We start from the raw sequence: 22,161 nt of genomic DNA on the forward strand, positions 1-22,161 counted from the left end.
TATATATATATATGAGTACTATAAATCTAAATAGAATTCATAAACTGGAAACCAAAAATACTAAAAATCTTCATGGTTTGGACAGAGGAGAAACGATAGATACCTAATGAGACTAGAGACCAAGTGGGGCCTTTTAAACTAGAATATGTGTTGGGTTTCTGATTAGATTTCTCCAAACCTAGATCCAAACCAAAAGGAAGGGAAAAAGTTTATTGAACACAGTCACAACATCCAAAGAGATTAATAACAAGAAAAAAACGAAAATAAACTAGAGATTAGAGAAAAGAATAAAACCAAACCAAAACTAGCTAGATCCAAACCAAAAAGGAAGGAAAAAAAGTTTAATGAATCCAGTGGAAAAATAGATCGAGAACTTCATATTCTCGACAAAAAACATTCAGAAAAATGAATAGCAAAAAAAAAAAAAAAATCATAATAAATGAGATTAGGAAAAAATAAAACCAAACCAAAATCCAAACCAAAAAGGAAGGAAATAAAAGTTTAATGAACACAGTCACAACATCCAAAGAGATGATTAACAAGAAAAAAATTGAAAACTGACTAGAGATTAGAAAAACAAAAACAAAAACACCCCATATCCAGATGCAAACCAAAAGGAAGAAAAAAATAGTTGAATGAACGCAATGGAAAAATAGAGAACTTTGAATCCTTGATACAACATCCATATAGATGAATAGCAAGGAAAAAAAAAAAAAAAATCAAAACTAGACTAGAGATTACCGAAAACCCAAAAAAAAAAAAAAAGAAAAAAAAAACACCAAACCAAAAACAAGGAAAAAAAGGGTAATAAACACATTCACAGCATTTTGAGAGATTAATAGTAAGAAAAAAAATTGAAAATAGACTAGAGATTGAAATTAAGTTAATATTTGTTGATAACGTGGCGCCAGACAGTAATCCATAATCTTATTAATAACTCTCATTTAAAGTTACTTTAATTACAAAAGAATATTGATGGCTTTGGTCAACTCTCCCAAAGATAGAACTCCAGCATACCTCAAGAAAAAAGCTCCAGCTGATGAATTGATGATGTAGACGGCTAGCTCTTTTAGTATCATTAATGTCCACATGATATCTTCTATCATGATTGTAGAATTTGGTTGCCTTACGTATTCATATTAGTTACCACATGTCAACTGTAAATTATCAAATAATATATATACTTATTTCAGGCTTAGCTTGGGAAGGCCTGTACTCTCAGTCTCCGCCATGAGCAATATTCCTCTCTTAAGGACATGAAACACAAAAAAGTTACAAAGCTTTATGATCTGATCTCATTAAAAAACGTCAAAATTACTCGGGAATTCATTTGGTTGTTGTAAGCAGGATAGCTCGTTACGGTTCTTAACTTTTGGTTTCTCTTTACTTTTGAACTTTGAAGTCCCCATGCATTCACTAACGTGCCGCACTCGGAAACGCAAGTACTTGTAATTAGTCTCATTGGATTTTTGTACCTGATCGAGGGTCAATCATGTCCATAATTCAAAGGTCCAACATTGTAAGCACGACAGAATCTATGGCTATGAGATCAAATCTGGCATCTAAAATATGGCCGGTATTACAGTACGAGATTATTTTGGAGTCGGCTTTGAACCCTTTTCTTGATGCTTGAAGATGGGTTTTTTTTTTTTTTAACCTTCATACGATAATTGATATTTGCATTTGCAGTATTAGGGTGTACAAATAATTAATAAATCTGGGACTCGCTTGAAAATTAATATAATTTTTTTTAATGGTGTACCTCATTGTTTTAAAAAATGAGTTGGTGAGATTTGAAAATTCTAAAATTGTATCTGTCGTTGCTCCTTTCATATTGAGAATTTTTGTGATTAAAATTCTAAGAAAAACTGTATTTATAAGTCAATGTTGAAAACAAACACCTTATTATTGACACAATAAAAAGACTTTAATTTAAAATTTCCTTATAAATAAAATTATGTGGTATCAGAATGCGGTCTAAAACAACATAAGATTAAAATCTCCTAAAAGCTCATCTAGGAAACCAAATCAATATAATACAAAATGATAAATTGATCAATAACAATACCCAAAGTCTCCACAGTCATGAAGGGGGTTTTGTGCTCAATTACAATATCATTTATTAGTAATAAGAGAAATTAACAATGATCACTAGAAACAAATCAAGGCATACACGCCATTTATTTGCTGCCACTTATTTCACATGAAATACTGTAGCAGCATATATATGTATCGACAAAAGAGGCTACTCCAGAGGGGATGCTCTTCGGCTAATGCTATTTCCTGACTCCCACTAAAAAACCTTGACTGGAACTAGTTTCAATGGTGTTCTTTTCTGGGTAAGGCCCGGACCAGTCGATTCTTCCATGTTAATGTCCTCCTCTTTCATCCCGCTGGGTAATTTCCAATCGAAAGAGTACAAAAGATTGGCGAGTGCAACCTCAACTGTGGTCGTTCCCATATGCATCCCAGGACAACCCCTTCGACCAGATCCAAATGGCAATAACTCAAAGTTTTGCCCCTTATAATCAATAGAGCTATCATCGAACCTTTCTGGGTTGAATTCTTCTGGGTTTTTCCAGTATTCAGGGTCTCTTGCTATTGCCCAGTTGTTTACTTGCAGCAATGATTTTGGGCAAATGTCGTAACCACTGATCTTAAAAGGTGCCATAGTTTCTCTTGGAAGAAGCATTGCGGCCGGAGGGTGCAATCTGAGAGTTTCTTTCATTACCATCTTGAGGTAAGGAAGATTAGGAGTGTCGCTTTCTGCGACCTTTCCTTTGTTTCCAACGAGATTTCTGACTTCTTCTTGTGCTTTCTTCATCACTCGCGGGTTCCTTGCAAGCTCTGCCATTGCCCATACCGTGGTAACTGCAGCAGTGTTGCTTCCACCTAGAAATACATCCTGGTACGTACACAAATATGAGGGTTAATTAAGCAGAAGGTGAATAGAGTTCATAACTATAATAGCAAATACAACCCTAATCCCTAAAGTCTTTTATTATTAATATTAATTTTTTAATCAAGATCTTTTCTTATAAAGTTCCAAATGAAAAGAATAGACAGGTCTCGGCCATTGACATTTATTATTGTCCTTATAAATCATATGAGTGTTGAGATAGTCTATATATATATATATCATAACTATATAGATCAAGGTCTCTTCAAGTTTTTTGTCTGAACTTAAAGATTTTAAGTTGAAGAGAGACATGAAATTTATCAAGTAAGTCTTACATTATTTATTGCTTATTTAGTGCTGACTGAAATATTTATACGAGTAATATTTATAGGGTCCACTTGAGATGTCTCTCTCTACCATTTGAGATTTTATGGTTTGGGTATGAAGTTGAGGATGCTTTTCCAATACCACAGAATTCATTTTGTATGTATATTTTTCTTCTAATTGAAATATTAAGTTGGGATCACAAGAAGTTAATTTAGAGATTTGTTTTTTATATTTTCTGTATAGCTAAAGAAAACTTGAATAAAAAATAAATTAGGAAACCGTAATAAATAACAACGCATGGGAGGAAAGATTGTGTACTTACGAAGAGGATCGCCTTAATGTTATCTCTTGTGAACGGAGCTCCACCAGACTTTGCTTGCTCCCTTTCTATTCTGAGCAGCACATCGACGAGGTCTTCGTGTTCCTCTTTTGTCTTGTCGGGATTGAGATGAAAATCAATTGCCAGTTGTAGAAAGTTATCCAACTCATGGAAAATCTTGTCAAGTCTTTGAAATTTACCAGAGAGCCTGTCCACAATCCATCCCACGTATGGAAACAACTCAGCTGCAGTGAAGCTTGCAAGCATGGCTTCAGCCTCATGAAGAACTTCTTGAAACTTCTCATTATCCAAATCACTCCCCCGGAAGCTCTTTCCAAAAGCAATCCTGCAGAGAATACTTGCAGTAGGAGGCAACATCTTCTCCAAGAGATTCACAGGGGTTGCAGAAGATGAAGACTGAGATATTGTATTCACAAGCAAAGCCACTTCTTCTTCCCTGATGGACCGATATGACTGCACCCTTGCCGCGCTAAAAAGCTCAAGAACACAGACTTTCCTTATCTCTCGCCAATACTCGCCATAAGGTGCAAAGACTATGTCCTGATAATTGTACGTCAATTTTCCAGCGCTGGCTGAGAGAGGTCGACTGCAACAGTCGAGATCATGAACTTTCAAGACCTCTTTTGCAGCCTCAGCAGAAGAGATAACAACAATCGGTTTAGCACCGAATTTGAGCAGCATCACGGGGCCATATGTCTTGGCGAGTTGCGACAAAGATTGATGAGGCAAATTACCAATCTGGTGCATGTTGCCTATAATGGGAAGGTTTGGAGGGCTTGGTGGAAGGTTTTTGTATTGCCTCCGACCATGAATTTTGTTTTTCATGAGTAGCAGAATGGGGAGAAGAAGGAGAAGTGGAAGCCATATGGGTACGGCGATAGCAGACATTATCGATCGAAAGCAAGCTTTTATTCTCTTCTAGTACGTATGTACGTGCACGGCTCAGATTGCTTGCTCCTTCGATAATTTTGGCCTCAATATATAGACACAACGACGGTGTCTGTTTTTGTTGTTTTTTGTCCCCGTACCCGACTTTCGTGTCCTGAGGTCGATTAATCACGCGCGTGCCGCTGAATCAATTACTTTATTATGTAGATGATTTTTCAAATTTCAACTCCTGTAGAAAGGTATTAATTGGTTTTATATTTATATATAATTATAATCTATAGATATGGTATATGCTGAAAAATAATTAAAATATAGTTATTAGTTGTTGATATTAGAATGCCACATACGTACAGTCTCTTCAACTTTTGTAGAAAACACTCAAAAAAAAAAAATTTGTAGAAAACATATATTGGTTATTAATTATATTTACTACTTATTAAAAGTTAAGAGATAATTTGCATTCAGAGATGAAATAAGATGATTTTAGATAAAAGATAAAGTTAAATAAAATATTATTATTATTATTGTTTTGATATTTGAAAAAGTTAAATTATTTATTATATTTTGTGTAAAAATTTAAAAAATTTTTAATGATAAGATAAAATAAAATCATTTTCCAATCCAAATCAGCTAGGATCATGGATGCATGACCTACTCATCATTATTGGCTATTATTATTAGGGGAGGGGTAGCTCCCTCCCCACACCCCGTCTTGAATAGGGCGATGGGTGGGGTTTTCACCCTCACCCCTCCCCTCCCACCCCCGTATCCTCAGGGTAGGGTACCTCGCCCTGCTATGCAGGGGGGTAGGCTGGATTCCCAATTGGCCTCGCCTCATATCCACTTAAAAAGAATTACATTTCACTAAGTTTAAAAAATAATTTTAGGTCTAAAAGTGATCAAAAATATATTTTTAGACTTAAATTGTAAATTTAAATTTCATAAATATGACTAAATTTAAAAATTGTGTAATTTTTAAATTTTCTATTACATATTTTATGTAAGTTGTAGTGTAGTAATTTTTAAACTATGGAGTTTTTAAATTTACTAATGTATATTTTATGTAAGTTGTAGTTCTTAAATTTGTTTATATATATATTTTGTGAACAAGTCTAAAAATTATAATATATATTTTTATATGCACAATTTATAAAATATAAATATATATTTATGTTTATATATATATAATATAAGGGGTGCAAGGTCGGAAAAATGCAGGGCGGGGTTGGGCCCTTCCCGCCACCTGCACCCGCTAGGGGTACAAGATGCGGGTGCGGGGGCCCACCCCTAATTATTATTATCTGTTAATGAAACTACAAGTATTATTTCTTAACTATTATTATTAGCTAGGTTCATGGATGCATGACCTATTCATCATGTAGAAATTAAACAATTTCAGCAATGGTAGTACATTTCTTAGTAGGTTGTTTATATGGTGGAAATAGTCATCTTTCACTAAAATATATTAATTTTGAACAGTACTAGATACAATATAAAGGTGTATAATTTGAAAAACATGGTGAGATTCGCTGTAACAAAATAATTATTACGTGGGTATCAAATTTATCAATTTTTTTTTTTATTAAAAGAGTGCACAATATGACTTATACACCCTAAAATTGTATGTAGCTAGCATTACTAATTATTAAATTCTCTTCAGGGAATAAATACTATTAATTATTTCAATCTAAAAATACACATTTTTGTTGGCATGCCCATTCCTTTCTCTTTTAGATCAATTCTTATGATCTATTTCTTCTTTATGTTTTTTGTTTTCAAATCTAATATAACAGTACCCTATGATCAACAACATTAACGTGACAGAAAGTCATATATATCAACTACGTAAGTACGTACGTACGTAGTCATTTTTTTTTTTTTTTAATTCTTATCTATTTTCCCTCTTTTTTTATTTATCTGTTTTCAAATATATAATCCAATATTCAACACCCTTAACGTGACAAAAAGTCGTGTCTTACGTCACTGTACTATTATTTGCATCTATTTTCAACAAGAAGATTTCTTGAATGAAGGACAAATGTCAATTAAATAATTGAATGATCAAGCTTGTTCCAGAAGATGATGACATGCATGCTGTCTTGATCATCCGATCCGAAACTTCCAATTTAAACCTACCCAAGCCAAGTCCTATATATATTGGATTATATTATTCTTAGATATATTTTTATTAATTTAATTCTATTTGTGTAAATGAGCATAATTGTATTTCTTGTAAAATATATATCCATCTGGTCTTCCATATGGAACTCGTGAAAAAATAAAATAAGAGTCCCATTCAAACGTTTCAACATGGAAGTTGATCATGATCATCAGACGGTCTTTAATTCTCAATGACCATGCATATGCATATATATATATCGGGATTGACCAGACCATATTCTAGATTAGGCTAGAAATTTAAATTAAACTCCAGGCTGCTTTTTAACTAGAAACCCAGATCCATTAAAGACTCACGCACGCAACTGCTATATATAATGTATTTAATACCAATACGTACTATATATATAAAAAAAAAAAAAAAACACTGTTTATTTACAAATAGTTAATTTGAATAAAATGATTCTTTTTAATTAGAATTAATTATAAATAATTTTTTAATTATAATAAATTAATCATAAAAATTCGTTTCGTACCACTGATGGCAGCATATACAACCAGTACTTCCCATGCATATATACTTGCTGACAAATGAATCCCGTTCTCCGTCTGCCACTATCGCAGCCACGTAGGACGTACGGTTCTTTCATTTTCAGAGCCTGACAACGTGGGCTGTTAGAAAAAAGGCTGTGGAGGGGAGGGAGGCTGGAGAGAGGCCATTTGAATTTGTACGTTCACATGTATGAGACGCCGTATTTAGGGGATGGACGCTGCTACACTCACCGCTGGTGGAGCCACCGTTAGACTTAAAAAATAGTTTTTTTTTTTTTTTAATTTTGTTTTTCAATTAATTTTTTAATAATTTTAAATATTTTAAAAAAATATAAGAAATTTATATTAATATTAAAAAAAATTTCTTAATCATTAAAAAAAAAAATTAGCCAAGAATGACCTACACGAAAGTCACCAGCGATAGCCTTGATATTTTCCTTAAGAGATACAAGACTTGAAAATATCGGCATTTGTACCTAAACTGAAAAATGTCGTAGAATTTTCAACAGCGAAATTCGAAAAGATAATAACTTTCCTTTAGTCAATATTTATTAAAAGATTGTGGGGATCTTGACTCGAAAGAACGCATCCACATTATAGATATAATTTATAAAAATTTCTTTTAATGTATCAATCCTCATAGATAGCGACATAGCGTACGTACAGCTAGGTAGATCATGTTAATTTGTTATTATGTTAATAAGCACCCATTATGAATACAAATCATACCAACATTGGCAGCACGTAGGTACCCTTAATTCCCTCAATGTATATGGTATAATGAGAAAGCTGTTCATTTATAGTGAGTTATTTCCTACGAAAATGATTATTTTCTATTAAAATAAATCTACTTTAATCACAAATAGTCATTTCTATCACATTTAATCCATCACAAATGAGTATATAATATATATATTGATAAATGAGTATATTATATTGACGTGTACTTCTTTTTGGATGGATCATGAATACAATAATTGATCTTAGTTTTTGAGATCATTTTTTTTTAAGATAGAATAAAAATTAATGCCCTAAATCTTGTTTTTAGGAGCAAAACTTAAATCTCATCCAAAAAGAAGTGCACGTCAATATTATAAATGTATATATATATATACAAAACTATTGTTGGACAGATCAACGGATCAGTACTACAAATCTTTCTAATTAACTATAAAGTTTATATTTCGGGAAAAAAATTAATGTCATTCACAATAATAAAAATTAAGATGTAGGACTCAAAGTTTATCTTATTCATTCTCCTCATGCTCTTTCTCTATCTTAATTTCTATTGTATTTTATTCGGGGCAACTAAATATTGCCGGAAATAGTCATACACAAATTTAAAAAAAAAAATAATATTCTAAAATAGAATACAAATGATATAATGCACTAAAAAATTTTGGTTTAAAATAGAATACATAAATATATATATATATATATTGAATACACATAGAAGTGATAGGTTCTTGTTCAAAAAAGCAATTGCACAAACAAGAAGTTGAAACAAATTGACTTCTAACTATAATGTAACTACACCCATCAATTACAAAGTAGGTGCCACATGCTTGCATATTGCAAAAAATGAAATATATGAGAAATAAAGAGACAAAGCAACAAAAACAAGACAATAAACACAAGCTCACAATTTTCCAAACACAAGAAAAGTCTTCTTGAATAAGTATCATCAAATATTTGAAATAGTTCGAAACTTATTCCTTCAATAATGTGAGATGGTATGAAATTGTGGACTGGTTGTTCATTATCTCCACCAACTTTGTTGCATATTTCCACCCCATGAATCTGGTTCTAGAACTTGATGAGCTATGGTGTGAAAATGTTGGCCACAACCATGCTGTTGTGGACCCTGCGGAGAAGATTGCTCTCAAACCTTTTGAAATAAGAAATAAAAATAAGTCAATTCTAATAACCATATTATTCATGAATTTGGAATGATTAAACATCTTTATTAAGTTCCAATTTGATGAAAAGCTTACAAGTGCATTTTAGTGTACATACTTCATACTTGGGGATCTCTAGACCTGCAAATTAGAGACAATAAAAAACATAAAAAAATGACTATGAACACAAAGTAACTACAACTAACAAAAAGTAAAACAGATCAACTCAATAACATAAAGATAGCCGAAGTTGTCATTTAAGGAACATTTTTGCAAGACTTACAACATAGTGGGCAAGTCAAAGATAACGTCTTATATGATTACCTGGTTTTTAGTTGAATACTAGGAGATAACTCATCCATCTCATCTAGCATGGCACCTATAATTTGTTGCTTCTTGAATGAGGGGTATCAATGTTATCGAACAATCTTCAAGTGAAGAGCAACTGACAGCTCTGCAAATGGCAAGTTGGCAACTAGCAATAACTATCTATTTATGGCCTAAAGAAAAAAATAGCCATTTATGGAAGAAGCCAATTTGTTTGGGCTAGACAAGCACAATTTGTCACTCATATTCAAGGATTTCAATTATATATGCAATCATTGAATAAAGAACTTTTTAAATATATATAGATATCAAGATAGTTTCATTTTAGAATATTTTTATTTTCCATAATAATCTTTAAGTTTTACCAATCTATATATGTACGGATAGTTTCTCTTCCTCTGCATGCACCACTTCTATTACTTGTTCCTATATCAATTCTCTATATCTTAAGATTTTGAGCATCTTTGTTTGTTATGGCCCTTTCTATTAGGTTAATTTATTTAGAACCCAATTATTATTTTTAGGTATGTTGTGAGCGCATAATGGTTAATTTGAAGTCCTAAACCCATTTTTGTTGGCCCTTTCTATTAGGTATGTTGTCAACTACATGTCAACAACAAAATGGCATATTTAGCCTACTCTTGGCTCAATTGTTTGGCCTATTGTTAGCATTTTGTTGGCTTCGACCGATTTTATAGGCCATTTTTATGTTCCAGCTATATACCAATCACAATTTCAGTTGCTGCTTCATCAAGACAAACACTTTCATCATTTCATCCACAATTAATCAATTATTAAATTTGAAGGTAAAGTTCAAATTTTAAACTCAAACTTTCAAAACTCTTTACTTTACGGTTGAGGGGGGATGGCGTTAGATATAATATCAAATTAATATATAATTTGATTTGATTATTATCTAAATCAAGATATTTGATTTTAGAACTTGGAGAGATTCTATCTATTTAATTTCATAATGGTCAATCCATTTACAATAGTATCTCTTCCAATCCATATAATTTCTCTATAAATATGGACTTACATTTTCATGTCTTAAATTACAATTAACAATAGTAAAACTATAGCCCTCAAAGCCTCTCTCCTTCATTCTCTCCTCCTTCTAGTCTTTCCCTATCTCAGTCTCTATTATATTTTATGCATGTTTCTATTAGAATATACTTTATTTTGCATTTTGACAGTGAATAGTTATTTAGGTTGATGGGAATAATCCCAACATTTTGGGTGTGAACTAGCATAATTAACTGTTCGAATCGCTTACATTCAAAGCATTTTGGTATTTTCAAAATGAAATACAAACATCCTTACTCATTTTTCCATATTTTTGGGTTCCAAAACATTAAAAAGTGAAACAATTGTTATAGAATTCAAGACGTTTAATTATAATACAAATTTGAAAAAATTAAATTTAAAAAAAAAATCAATTGAAATATTGGAAAATCTTAAAATTAAAAACCAAAAGATCAGATGGAACAAAATAATACCATTGAAAGTAAATAAATATTATTCAAAACAAACAATATAAAGCTCAACGGATTAAAACAATTTCTTCAAATTAAGAATATTTAAATAATAAACTTTTTAAAAATATAACTACAATGGGGTGTAACTGCCATCGGTTTAGTTCGGTTCGGTCCAATTTTAAATATTTTTTAGAACTGAATTGGTAATATTGGTTTTGAAAATTTAAAAACAATTCACTATCGAAATTGAAATCTTCGATTTTCCCAATTTCTATCTGGTCTTGTCGGGCCCGATTTTTCTAGTTTTACGAATAAACAAAATTATATTATAACAAAACCTTAGCAAGTGATTGACCCGGCCATATCCCTCATTTTATGTTATATTAATGTTGTATTAATTTTATGTTTTCAAATTAAAATTTTTATGTTATATCAAAATTCAAATGTTATATTAAAAGTTATAAGATTAATTTATTTTATATCATAATCAAATTTTATATTAAGATTTATAGATTAAGTTTACGTTATATCAAATGTTATATTAATTTTATATTATAAGATTAATAGACATGAATAATAAGATTTTAATTTTTTTTATTTTATTAATTCACAATTTAGCATATAATATAATATAAAAAATTATATATACTATACAATTAATCATATAAAAAATTGAAAATTATATATATATATATATATATATATATATATATATATGTAGTAGTCTTGTTCGGTTTGAATTGGTGTTTTAAAATCAAAATCAAAACCGGACTAGTTGGTTTTGCTAAATAGGATCAACTAGTACTGAACTAGACCAAACCCACCAGTTCAGTTTAGTCCAGTCCGGTCCACCGGTTTCTTGGGTTTTTTTTAAGTCCTAACAATGAAATAAGAAAAAGCGACCCAAATAAGAAAACATTACTAATTTACTTTTTGTTGGTGTTTAAATTAAATATTTAATTATGTGATTGTTGAAAGAAATATTTTTATACGTACGAATAGTGATTGTTCAAAGAAATGTATTATATATATTTATATTAATTTTTTTAATGTTTTCTACTATTTTAACTTTGTTAAGTTGTTTGTTTAAATTCTTTTATTGTAATTTGTAATGCTCTAATGGAATGCCCAAACTGCATAATCTATATTTCAAAATGACTAGTCAATGATACAATTGGAGTCCTATTGGAACCTTATAAAGAGCAATAACTTTATAAGATTTATTCTTCCTAAACAATGTGGGATCTCATATACTATATAGTAATATACCCTTATCTTTAGGACTGTGCATTTGACTAGTAAAATCGTCCGATCCAATTAAAATAATATGACCCGAACCGATTTTTATCTGGTTCTGTCTGATCGAGTCTCAACCCAACTAAAAACGGGTTCTTTTTATCGATTGTCAACCCGTCCGATATAAAATACAACATATTCAATTCTCACTTCTCAGACTTAAAACCTAGCCGCCCAACACCCAATTTCTCACTGCCGCTTGCCTTCATCAACATGGAGACGGTTGTGGGGGAAGTTTGTGGTTGAGATATGCGACTCCAATGGGAAAGGCTCGCAGGTGTGGCTCAGAACGTTCGATATAGCCATAGAAGCAGCAAAAGCTTATGATCGGGTCGTGTTCAAGCTGCTTGGAAGCAAAACCATCCAGAATCTTCCACTAGAAATTGCCTTAAATTCTTCGGAGTATGATATGCTTTGAGCATTAGAAAGAAGAGAATGAGAGATCGATATGGTCTCTGGACCAAGACAACTCTGTATGAGAGAGCAAGAGAGGGAAAGAGAGAGGTTGCGCATACGCAGCGAATGGTGGCATCACTGTGTTTACTAAATTCGTATAGTGAATTTGGGCTTTGTTCAAAAAATAGAAAGATGAAAGAAGAAACTGTCACCATAGCAAAGCCATCACCGACATCATCTGATTCTTGAAATTAATTTCTAGTAGCCTAAGAGAGTTATGCATAACTGATTCTGCTCTTTTTATTTTGTGTGTTTTGGGATCTTTTCTTGAGATTGATGATTGAGGATGATGGTTTATCTCAAATCTGAGAGAGTTTCGCATGAAAGTAGATATATATATATTTTTTCAAATCTAAGGATGATGTTCTTTTCGTTACTGTCATATTTTCATCTCAAATTTGAGAGAGTTCTTTTTATTTTATTTTATTTTTTGGGTTCAATCATACGGGTTCGACTCGATTTATTTTAATCAGGTCAGATTGGATCGGTTTGGTGCCTTAAATTTAAAATAAAAATTCGGGTCAGGCACAAACTTGACTATGCCAGATCGGGTTGCAGGCCTACTTATCCTTATCTTATGGGGTATCCTGGCTTTGATACCATTTATAACGTCTCAATGGAAAGCTCAAACCACATTGCCTATATTCCAAAAAGACTAGTCAATAATATAATTGAAATTTCATTATAACCTTATAAAGAGAAAGAACTTATCATTCATAAATAATGTGGGATCTCATACACTACATACCATTATCCTTATCATATGAGGTATCACATTTACTGTTAATGTAACGTGTTTTAATTAACTATTTTTAAAACCAAAAGAAGAAATGTTTAGTTAGAGAACACAAAAAGAAGAATTTATTTATTTTTTTCTAAGAAAGCTTGAATATATATATATATATAAAAAGGGAAATTACAAGACATAAGGGGGGTCCTTCCTACTATCAATGTACAAAATATAAGTTGGAATGCAAACTAGAGGAATGCTACCAAACTTCAAGTTTGTAGCTGCCCATTGCGCCACTGAATGTGTAAACTGGTTTTGAGATATATCGATTTTTTTAAAGTCTCAATCTTTGTGAGATTTCAAAGAGCTTGCTATGTCTTCCGAAATTGGAGCTATTTGCCAAATGGCAACCTCCTCATAGATAGAAGAAATGACTAAGTGGAGTCACCCACCATAAGGATAGATGGATGGTTGAGATGTTATGTCATTTTGAGAGCTAATCTTGCTACTAAACCTTATACTATTACTGGAGTCGTGGTGAGATCATTTTCCTCAGTCTATATTTCTAATGTGTTCCCTTTGAGAGCTAATGTTCCGCCAAATGTGTAAAAGAAGAATTTATTTAACCTAAAGTATTGGGAGCAATTGTGTAACCTACTTTGTTTTTTCTAGGGAAACAAAAGCGATATTCCATATAATCTGGGCTTTTACTTGGGTCTATTACTCTTTAAAAACATATTATACTATATATACAGCTACCTTGCCATTCTCAAGATTTACTTGTTCAACAAGAAAATATTGAAAGGAAAACACTACTTCCACATCTTCAATTAAAATTCAATGTTTTATTTTTATATTTTTATTTAATAATTAAGTAAGTATTTTTAAATGAACATGCCATTCTCAAGATCTACTTGTTCGACAAGAAAACCTTAAAAATCATAGTAAAAGTCAATTATGGTAGGTGTCCTCATTTTTGGCCAGAAGTTGCTCTCTTTTTTCCGATAGCCTTCTCTACCCTCTTTGTCGACGTTTTCCTCTTCCAAGCTTTAAGTTAATAATAAGTCTCTGTTCCCATCTTCTCTTATCATGACGTGTCTTTTGTGATCACTTGTACGGTGGGCTTTGTTTGTGCCATCAACCCTTGACTGAGGTTATTATTTTTCAAGACAAATTTTATACCAAACAGTTCTCTTGGGATTCTCAAGGTAGATTGGTCCCATAAAAAGCATTGAATATCTTAAAAAAACTAATTATGATAGTTGCCGTTGCCTTTTATCCAATTTTGCACACTTTTTCCGTGGCCCTTCTATGCTTTCTTTGCTAGCTTTGTCACTTTTGATTGAGCTAACTATTATTCTTTAAACAAATTTTATACCAAACAGTTTATTCGTTAAGAAATACAAGGAGAAATGCTTTATGTCTGGATAAAGTGTTCTCATAAAAAATTTTTATTTTATTTTTATTTAATAATTAAAGAATTATTTTTTAATTATGAATCTTTTTTAAAAAAATTTAAAATATAAAAAATAAATAAATAAATCACAAAAAAATATGTTCTTTTTTCAGTTTTTTCTTTTTTTTCCTAATTTTTTTTAATTTTTATTTATTATAAATTTAGAGAGGGAGTCGAATCAATACCTCGAGGTGGGGCCTCATGCCATCAGGCCTTTGGCCCATGGCTCATGAAGGGTCTTTTGCTATTGCATTGTAGGCTTAAATATTTCACGTCTCTAGTCTTGAGTGGTCCCTTGTTGGGCTTATTTATCTTTCAACAAATTTTACCCGACAGTTATTGTGCGATTCTCCATGTCGACTTGCCTCACAATAAGGCCTGAGAGTTTTTTAAAATGTTAATTGTGATAATTGTTGTTGCTTTTTGTCAAGTTGTTGCCTAGTTTTTTTTTTTAAGGACGTGGTTTGGTTTGGTAGATCAGGTCTCATCTCATGTAAATAATTATAATTTTTTTATTATTTTATATAAAATATAATAAATAATTAAATTTAAAAAATTATATTATGACAATATTTTATTCAACTTTTAATTTTTATTTTTTATTCTCTCTCCTAACTTTATTTCATCTTCTTTTCTAATGATTCATCAATTAGTAGAAGTATACTTTTGAATGAGAGTGTACTACTAGTGATAGTGATTTCTAAAATTCACTAGAATATAAGATCCTCATTATTAGTATGGCTGTAATATAACAATATTTTCTTGTCACTTGGGACTAGAAGAGAAAATTTATAATACATGCTTTGCTATATGTATTGAATTCTCATAGTAGGAATCCAAACATATAGTTCTAAACTCATTTCACTTATATGACTTAACCTGATGTTGTTGATTTGATTGACAAGAGAAAAGTGGAGTTGTTGGAGGTATAAATCCATCTCTCTTGGTGCTAATTGAGTTGCCTCTAGATAACCATTGATTGCACATTTGTTGGGACTTATTTGAAATGATTTAAATAGTTGATTCTTATAGGAGAATTATATGGTTAGCTTTTGTGATATTTAGGTATGAAGTACTTTGAGTGTATGATTATTGCTTGTACTGTTTTGGTATAAAAGACAAATGAATTATGCTAATACTATTTTCATGCGGCCTAAACCACCATCCATTCAAAGATATCCAATATGCTTAGACGTTATTATTAATGATCTATTAAATAAAATGGATTCTTTGAACACTACTGATAACCCTAGAAAAGTGTCTTCCTATGAGAGTTAATACTGGTGATAATGGTTGTCTTATATTATTAATTGTCACCTAAAGAGTGGTTGTCCATAGTATTAGGTAGTGAACATGAGTTTTTGAAAAGTAGCTTAGATTTTACATCTTCTGAAACAATTTACAAGAAAAATAGCTTTTAGGAACTTTTGTTTACAAACCCATAGACAATTAATGAGGTGAAGAATACTAAGGGGATGTTTGGAAAAAGTTTCATCTCATCATATTTCATCGTATCTCGTCTCATTCCATCTCATTTCCTTTCTAAATACCATTCAAATACAAAGACTCCCAAACTTTCAAATAAAAAATAAAAAATAATTAAACTTTTTCAAAATTCAAAACAAAAATAATATTAAAAAATTATATTCTAACTATATTTTAATTTTATAACATTTTTTATTCAACATTTTCTCTCTCCTTTTCCAAAACCCAATAAGTATTTAACTAATACTATTTAGCTACTATTCACAAACTATTTTATTATTATAAAAAAAATTCTCATTTCATCTCAATTAGCAAGCATCTCCTAAATAATCTGTATTTTGAATTGAGATACTCATACAATTTGGTATTTCCATTATAGTTTACTAATGGGAGTTAAAGGCTGAGATTTCGTTAGACGGTAATTAATATAACTTATTTGATTGAGTGAGTTTGTGATGCGATTTGAACACATCATTAAAAATAATGACTAGTGTAATAACCACCACTAAAAATTTCATCATTGAAATTTTTATAGGTTTTAGGAATCTAGTAGAAACTTCGTAAATTTTTACGAATCAACTAATTAATTGCGCAAATTTTAGTTTATCAAAATAGTCAGCATTATCACTTATATATATGGTGCAAAAAATGTAATTTTATTTATTTGATATAGTTAGAAGTGTCAGAATGAGATCATATGGTTTGTGTCATTAAACTCAATTGATTATTTATGATTTTATGGTGTAATAATCCAATTTTTAATTTTCAAATGAAACGCTTATTTGAAAATACATTTTATTTATTTCAAAGCACTTCAAAATTGAATTTTGATAAACGAATTGTACATACTGTTAGTTTAGTATACATGTTTAGGATTTTATAATACAAAATTTATTTTTACTTTTCTTAGAATGAATAGTAACCTCAATAGTAACACAAAATATAGTATAAACAAATATTTTTTCAACAATTAGTTATGAATCCAAAGCAAAACCAATAAAGGATTAGTCAAAAGTTCAAAACCATAAGATAATAACCACTAATTAATATATAATCCATAGGCTTACTCATAGACTGGTGGCGCAGTTTCATTTACATTGATAAATAAATTTAACAATCGTCAGAGTTGCACTTCTTTTTCCTTTGTTTTTCTCCTCCTCGCCTAGCTACTCTCACTGGGCTTTTTTTCTTTCCTCGCCTGTTGTCACCTGGCGCTCTCTTTTCTTTCCTCATTCACTTCTTGCCTTTTACTCTCTCTCACTTTTCACTTTCAACTGCTCATATATAGTGTTAGCTAGGAGTCTTACTACTGAAGTAAGAGTGAGTTCACTTCGCAAGGCTTATCCACCTTTACTCCAGTGCCTTAGGCAGCATCTCAGCGATGCTTTTTCTGTTATTCTCTCCAAACTCGCTCTCTCTTAACGTGCTCCATCATTCCTAATATATCTAGAGTTCCTCTACACAAACGCAATTTACGGGTCACTAAAAATCTTCCATTTCCGAGCAAGTATGCTCGAGTTTTTTTGCGCCAGTATGCTCGCGCGATATTCTCGAGCAAGAATACTTTGATACTTCTGGTAATTAAGTATGCTTGCTATTTCAAGTGAGTATAATCAGCGTTTCTGAATTCTGAGCAAGTATGCTTGGCAGTTCTGAGTGGTTAGGCTCGGTATTCCCGAGTGAGAATGCTCGGTGTTTCTTGTGTGTATGCTTGGCATTTCCAATGGGAAATAGGGAAACAACCTCGGGTAATCCTAATGGGATAGTTCTGATGGCTAAGTCCGTATAAAGTGAAGTGAGAATCTCTGAATGAATATCTATATCTTTTTTAATGCATACCTGGAAGAACATTTATAAGGTTTGGGTGAGTTTCGTGGAGGAGTCGTTCCATCTAAACACGATACCGAGGATGGTGGTGTCCTTCCAGGGTATGCATCTCTGATGGATCTATTTGACCGGCGTGAATCGAATAGAATAGAACTCTTTATGGATTATGGCAGCTTCAGATGCGGCCTCTACAAACGGCCCATTTTACCTAGTTACAACATTCCTCGTCTTCCTTCACGTGGACTTCTCATGCATACTTCTTTGATCACGTCTCAACCTTTCCTTGCTCCTAGCGCACTATTTTACCCAACACAACACATTCCGGTGGGAAATGTAAATGCTACTTGAAATGGGCGATACCAAGAACAATTGAGAGTGAGCTAGGACGAGGAATAAAGTGTACTCACACTGAAAATTCCAATCCAAATGGCCGACCCGAAAAGAGTTCAACTACAATGCGTAACGCTTGGTATTATAGAGAGATGCATATTTATATTAAAAAGGCTAGACGGAATGAATTTCTTAATCTCTCATTCATATAGAGAAACTAATGCAATGACGGATGGCTTGGCTAAATCGGGAGCTAATGGATTAGACGGTATGTGGTTCTCAGCTTCATATACTACTTTAATAAGAGGTTTAATAAGACTGGATAAAGGTTATTTTCCTTACAATAGAAATAGTTAATAAGTTTATAATGAATTTATTTCTTGGATGTTTATTGTTGGTTTTGCGAACTGGATTTATTGTATCATTTTTATTTGGTTCGGTTAGGAATTTTTTTGCACCTTGGTTGTGGTTTTATTGGTGAATTCGTAAACCCTCAGGTGTTAGGATTGTTAACACGATATTCCTCCATCATAAGTGTAGGCTTATCAATAAAATTAGAGTTCCGTCATTTTCTCTTTCAGAAAAAAAAAAAGAAAATTGTAGTTATTCGTATTCATCATCCAAAATCTTCCACTACTAAGTATATATGTGTGAGCCGCATTAAGACTCTTAATTATATTAGAGGCAAGCCCTATGCTATATACATAGCTCGGTTTGTTTTCATATCGTCCTTTAGTTCAACTGGTATATCTTTCTCTTACAAGAGCAAAAGGATTGTTAAATTGCAAGATCTAATTTCCATAGATACTTATTTTCATAATAAAAAAGAAGAGAGAAGTAGTACACATTTAACAAAAACATTTGTCAAATTAAGAAGAGACCATGCATATGTGATATAGGCTTAATCCGTTTAAGAATTTGTTAAAATACACTTACCTACACACAATCCAAATTTCTAATGTTTTTGTTATATAGTTTGATGGTGGCTGCCAGTCGCGGGTAGCTAGTGATCATTAGATTCCGATTGCAAAGGTTGCTGGATTTCGAGCACCATCGGCCTTCATTCGGTGGATTTTCGGTAGTTTTGATTTCTCTAACCCTCTCTCAGGGTGGTGAGAGACAAATGGAACAATAACTAGAGGTGATCTAAAAATTAATTTGAATTAGTAATTTTTGGACTGAAACTTCCTATTTTAAGGTTTCAATAATAATTTTATGTGGTCTAACTTATTTTCGACACTATATAATCGGTCACATAAGCCGGTAATCCGTGGCCGGAACTATAGGTATCAACCCACTAATGTAAAGCAAGGAGTACCTGAACCCCAAGTGGCAAATCAAAATCACTTTCAAAAAGGCGTTAATATCAGTAACCACCAAAGACTGGTTATATAATCCAAGGTCACACAAAGTAAACGCAACGAGTATTAAATGAAAGATTATAAAATACTTAGAAGCTTAATACAAGTTGGGGAGAAAAAATGTATCTGAGTCTGATAAAACTCTGTCCATTTCCAAAAAATTTATCAGTTTCTAATATTCCTGAAATACAAAGTGTCCTTCTCCTCCATATGCTAGCACAGGTCCACATGTCGAAAGATTATGGGCTTAAAGTTTATGGTTAAAGATTATGGGCTTCTTCTTAAAAGATGAAAAGTAAGAGTCATGGGCTTGTAACCATTTTCGGCCTCAATACTCCAAAAACCCAACTAACTTGTTTATTTGAGATTCTTTTTGAATTGTAGCTCCAAAATAAAAATACTTAACTCGTTCTCTGGCGTCTGCTGCTCTGACTAGCATTTGCAAGGGCACCAGCCATAGTTTAGCCCCCTATGAGAATTGGTTGGGACAATGATGCATCACCGTATCACACAGCTGCACACCACCCATGTCATATGGAACAGAAATTTTGTCTCATCGAGTGCTTCTTAATAGAAGAACTGTTATGAACCTACTACTAGGTAAAACTCACTCATGAAAACTTGTTTGCAAGGAAAATGTGCATAGGGACTTATAAACCACCAACCAATCTCATACTTAGTCGATGTGGGATGGTAACAACCACCATGCTCCGTAGCCGACATCCACGGTGGTCTTGACGCTCACACTGGTTGGCTGTGAGCTAAGTCTTTCCTCGCCCTAGACGAACACTGCCATGCTTGAATCACCCCCCATGCTGCATGATTGCAACCGTCATAACATAGCCTTAGAATTGCATTTCCCTTAAGAACCGGCTTGCAAGGGAATGGTGCCTAGAGGTTTATAAATCACCAACCAATTCTATACTTAGTCAATGTGAGATTGTAACATGGACATACATTCAAAGGAATAGAGCCAATCGATGATATCTTCTGGCTGGACTATTGTAATGAACCTTTTTGCTATAATTCTCCTACTGGTTGATTCAAGGTCAACACCCTCCGAAAACAAAAACAAGAACTAGAGAGAGGGAGAGAGAAGAGAGAGAGTTGTATGAATTTCCAGGCTGTGAAGTATTTATGTGTATTAAAACGATACGTTTTGTATACAATCAAAGGAATTCATGAATTTATCCTTACTAAAACGATGTCACTTGTTACTTACACATGAATCTATTGAATGGCACCGTTCCACTTATCACTCCTAATTCATATACAAAATGACACAAAACTACAACCCCTTATTAATTGAAAAAGACAATGTATCACTAATTTGTTAACTAACTAAACTGCCATCTACATTCTCTTATTCCCTCGTAATCCCTTCCCCTTGCTTTGCTATTCCATCTTCACTGCACATCCCCTCCAGCCCCCACCTCAGCCCATAACAACTACTCGTCTATGAGCTCTTAAATCAATATCACAGGACTGCTAAAGAAAGGGATAGAAAATCTTAGGTACTCTATTGAGCCATGTTGGAACTGCTTCACGTGATAGAATGTAATATATGATTATTTTTCCAAAAGATGACACAAAGAATCAAATATAAGGTTTGGACTCGCCCATTTAAGAGTCAAACATAAGTGGAACCAATCCACGTGATAGAACGAAATAGTTTTGAACTTGCCCACTTACTACTATAAACATAAGCTACTCGCCCGCACGTCTGCCCAACCCGGCTGCCCACCTGTCCCTTGGCGGGATGCGCGGATCGCTCAATCAAGACAGGTGCTGGTGACCCTATATTTTACAATCATTTGAAGACTTTTTTGCTTTTTTTTTCTCATTTTTTTTAATTTATTTGTAACATTGAAATGAAAAAATTAAAATTAAATTATTAAAAAAAACGAAATGATGATGGTTGGCTGAGCAGCATGGTCCACATGGAATGCATGAAACTGGGCATCGCAAAATCAATGACACATTTAATCAGGCATGTCCTGTCTACCAAGTGCCCAGCAGCCCATAACTCTCTCGTTAACAGTGAACACAATCTGACGAAGCCTCCATGGCTATTGGACTACATCCCATAACAAGTGAGCCACAAACAGGAAATAGATTGCATTTTTTATAACAAATCAGAAACTGTAAAACTTGAAAAGCTGATCACTTACACGTACAATAACCTGATCACACACTTTTTAACTGTGAGAATTAGTTGGTCATAATACGTGGAATCACTTGTCCACTGCATGAAGATGTTCTTGACCTTGATGGTTGATTTGAAACTTGCTTCTTTTTTCTTTTTCTTTTTTAATTTTTTTAATTATTTTAAGAAGATGACGGTACTTAAATTTTATTGATTACCCTCCGTTAACATATATCTTGGATTCTTG

The 22,161-nt window shown here is 32.5% G+C and overlaps 1 protein-coding gene across 1 annotated transcript; it reads right to left on the reverse strand.

The window, feature by feature from the left end:
* Positions 1–2,034: 2,034 nt before the first annotated feature.
* Positions 2,035–4,533, reverse strand: LOC122312519 (cytochrome P450 71B9-like). The gene is made up of 2 exons (XM_043127156.1): positions 3,549–4,533; positions 2,035–2,905 (listed from the first exon to the last, which is right to left on the reverse strand). The coding sequence occupies exons 1-2, from the start codon at positions 4,452–4,454 to the stop codon at positions 2,294–2,296; spliced, it is 1,518 nt and encodes a 505-aa protein (XP_042983090.1). The 5' UTR covers positions 4,455–4,533; the 3' UTR covers positions 2,035–2,293.
* Between the last annotated feature and the right edge of the window lie 17,628 nt (positions 4,534–22,161).

The sequence above is a fragment of the Carya illinoinensis genome, chromosome 6 (genome assembly GCF_018687715.1).
Source record: "Carya illinoinensis cultivar Pawnee chromosome 6, C.illinoinensisPawnee_v1, whole genome shotgun sequence".
NCBI classification, from domain to species: domain Eukaryota; kingdom Viridiplantae; phylum Streptophyta; class Magnoliopsida; order Fagales; family Juglandaceae; genus Carya; species Carya illinoinensis.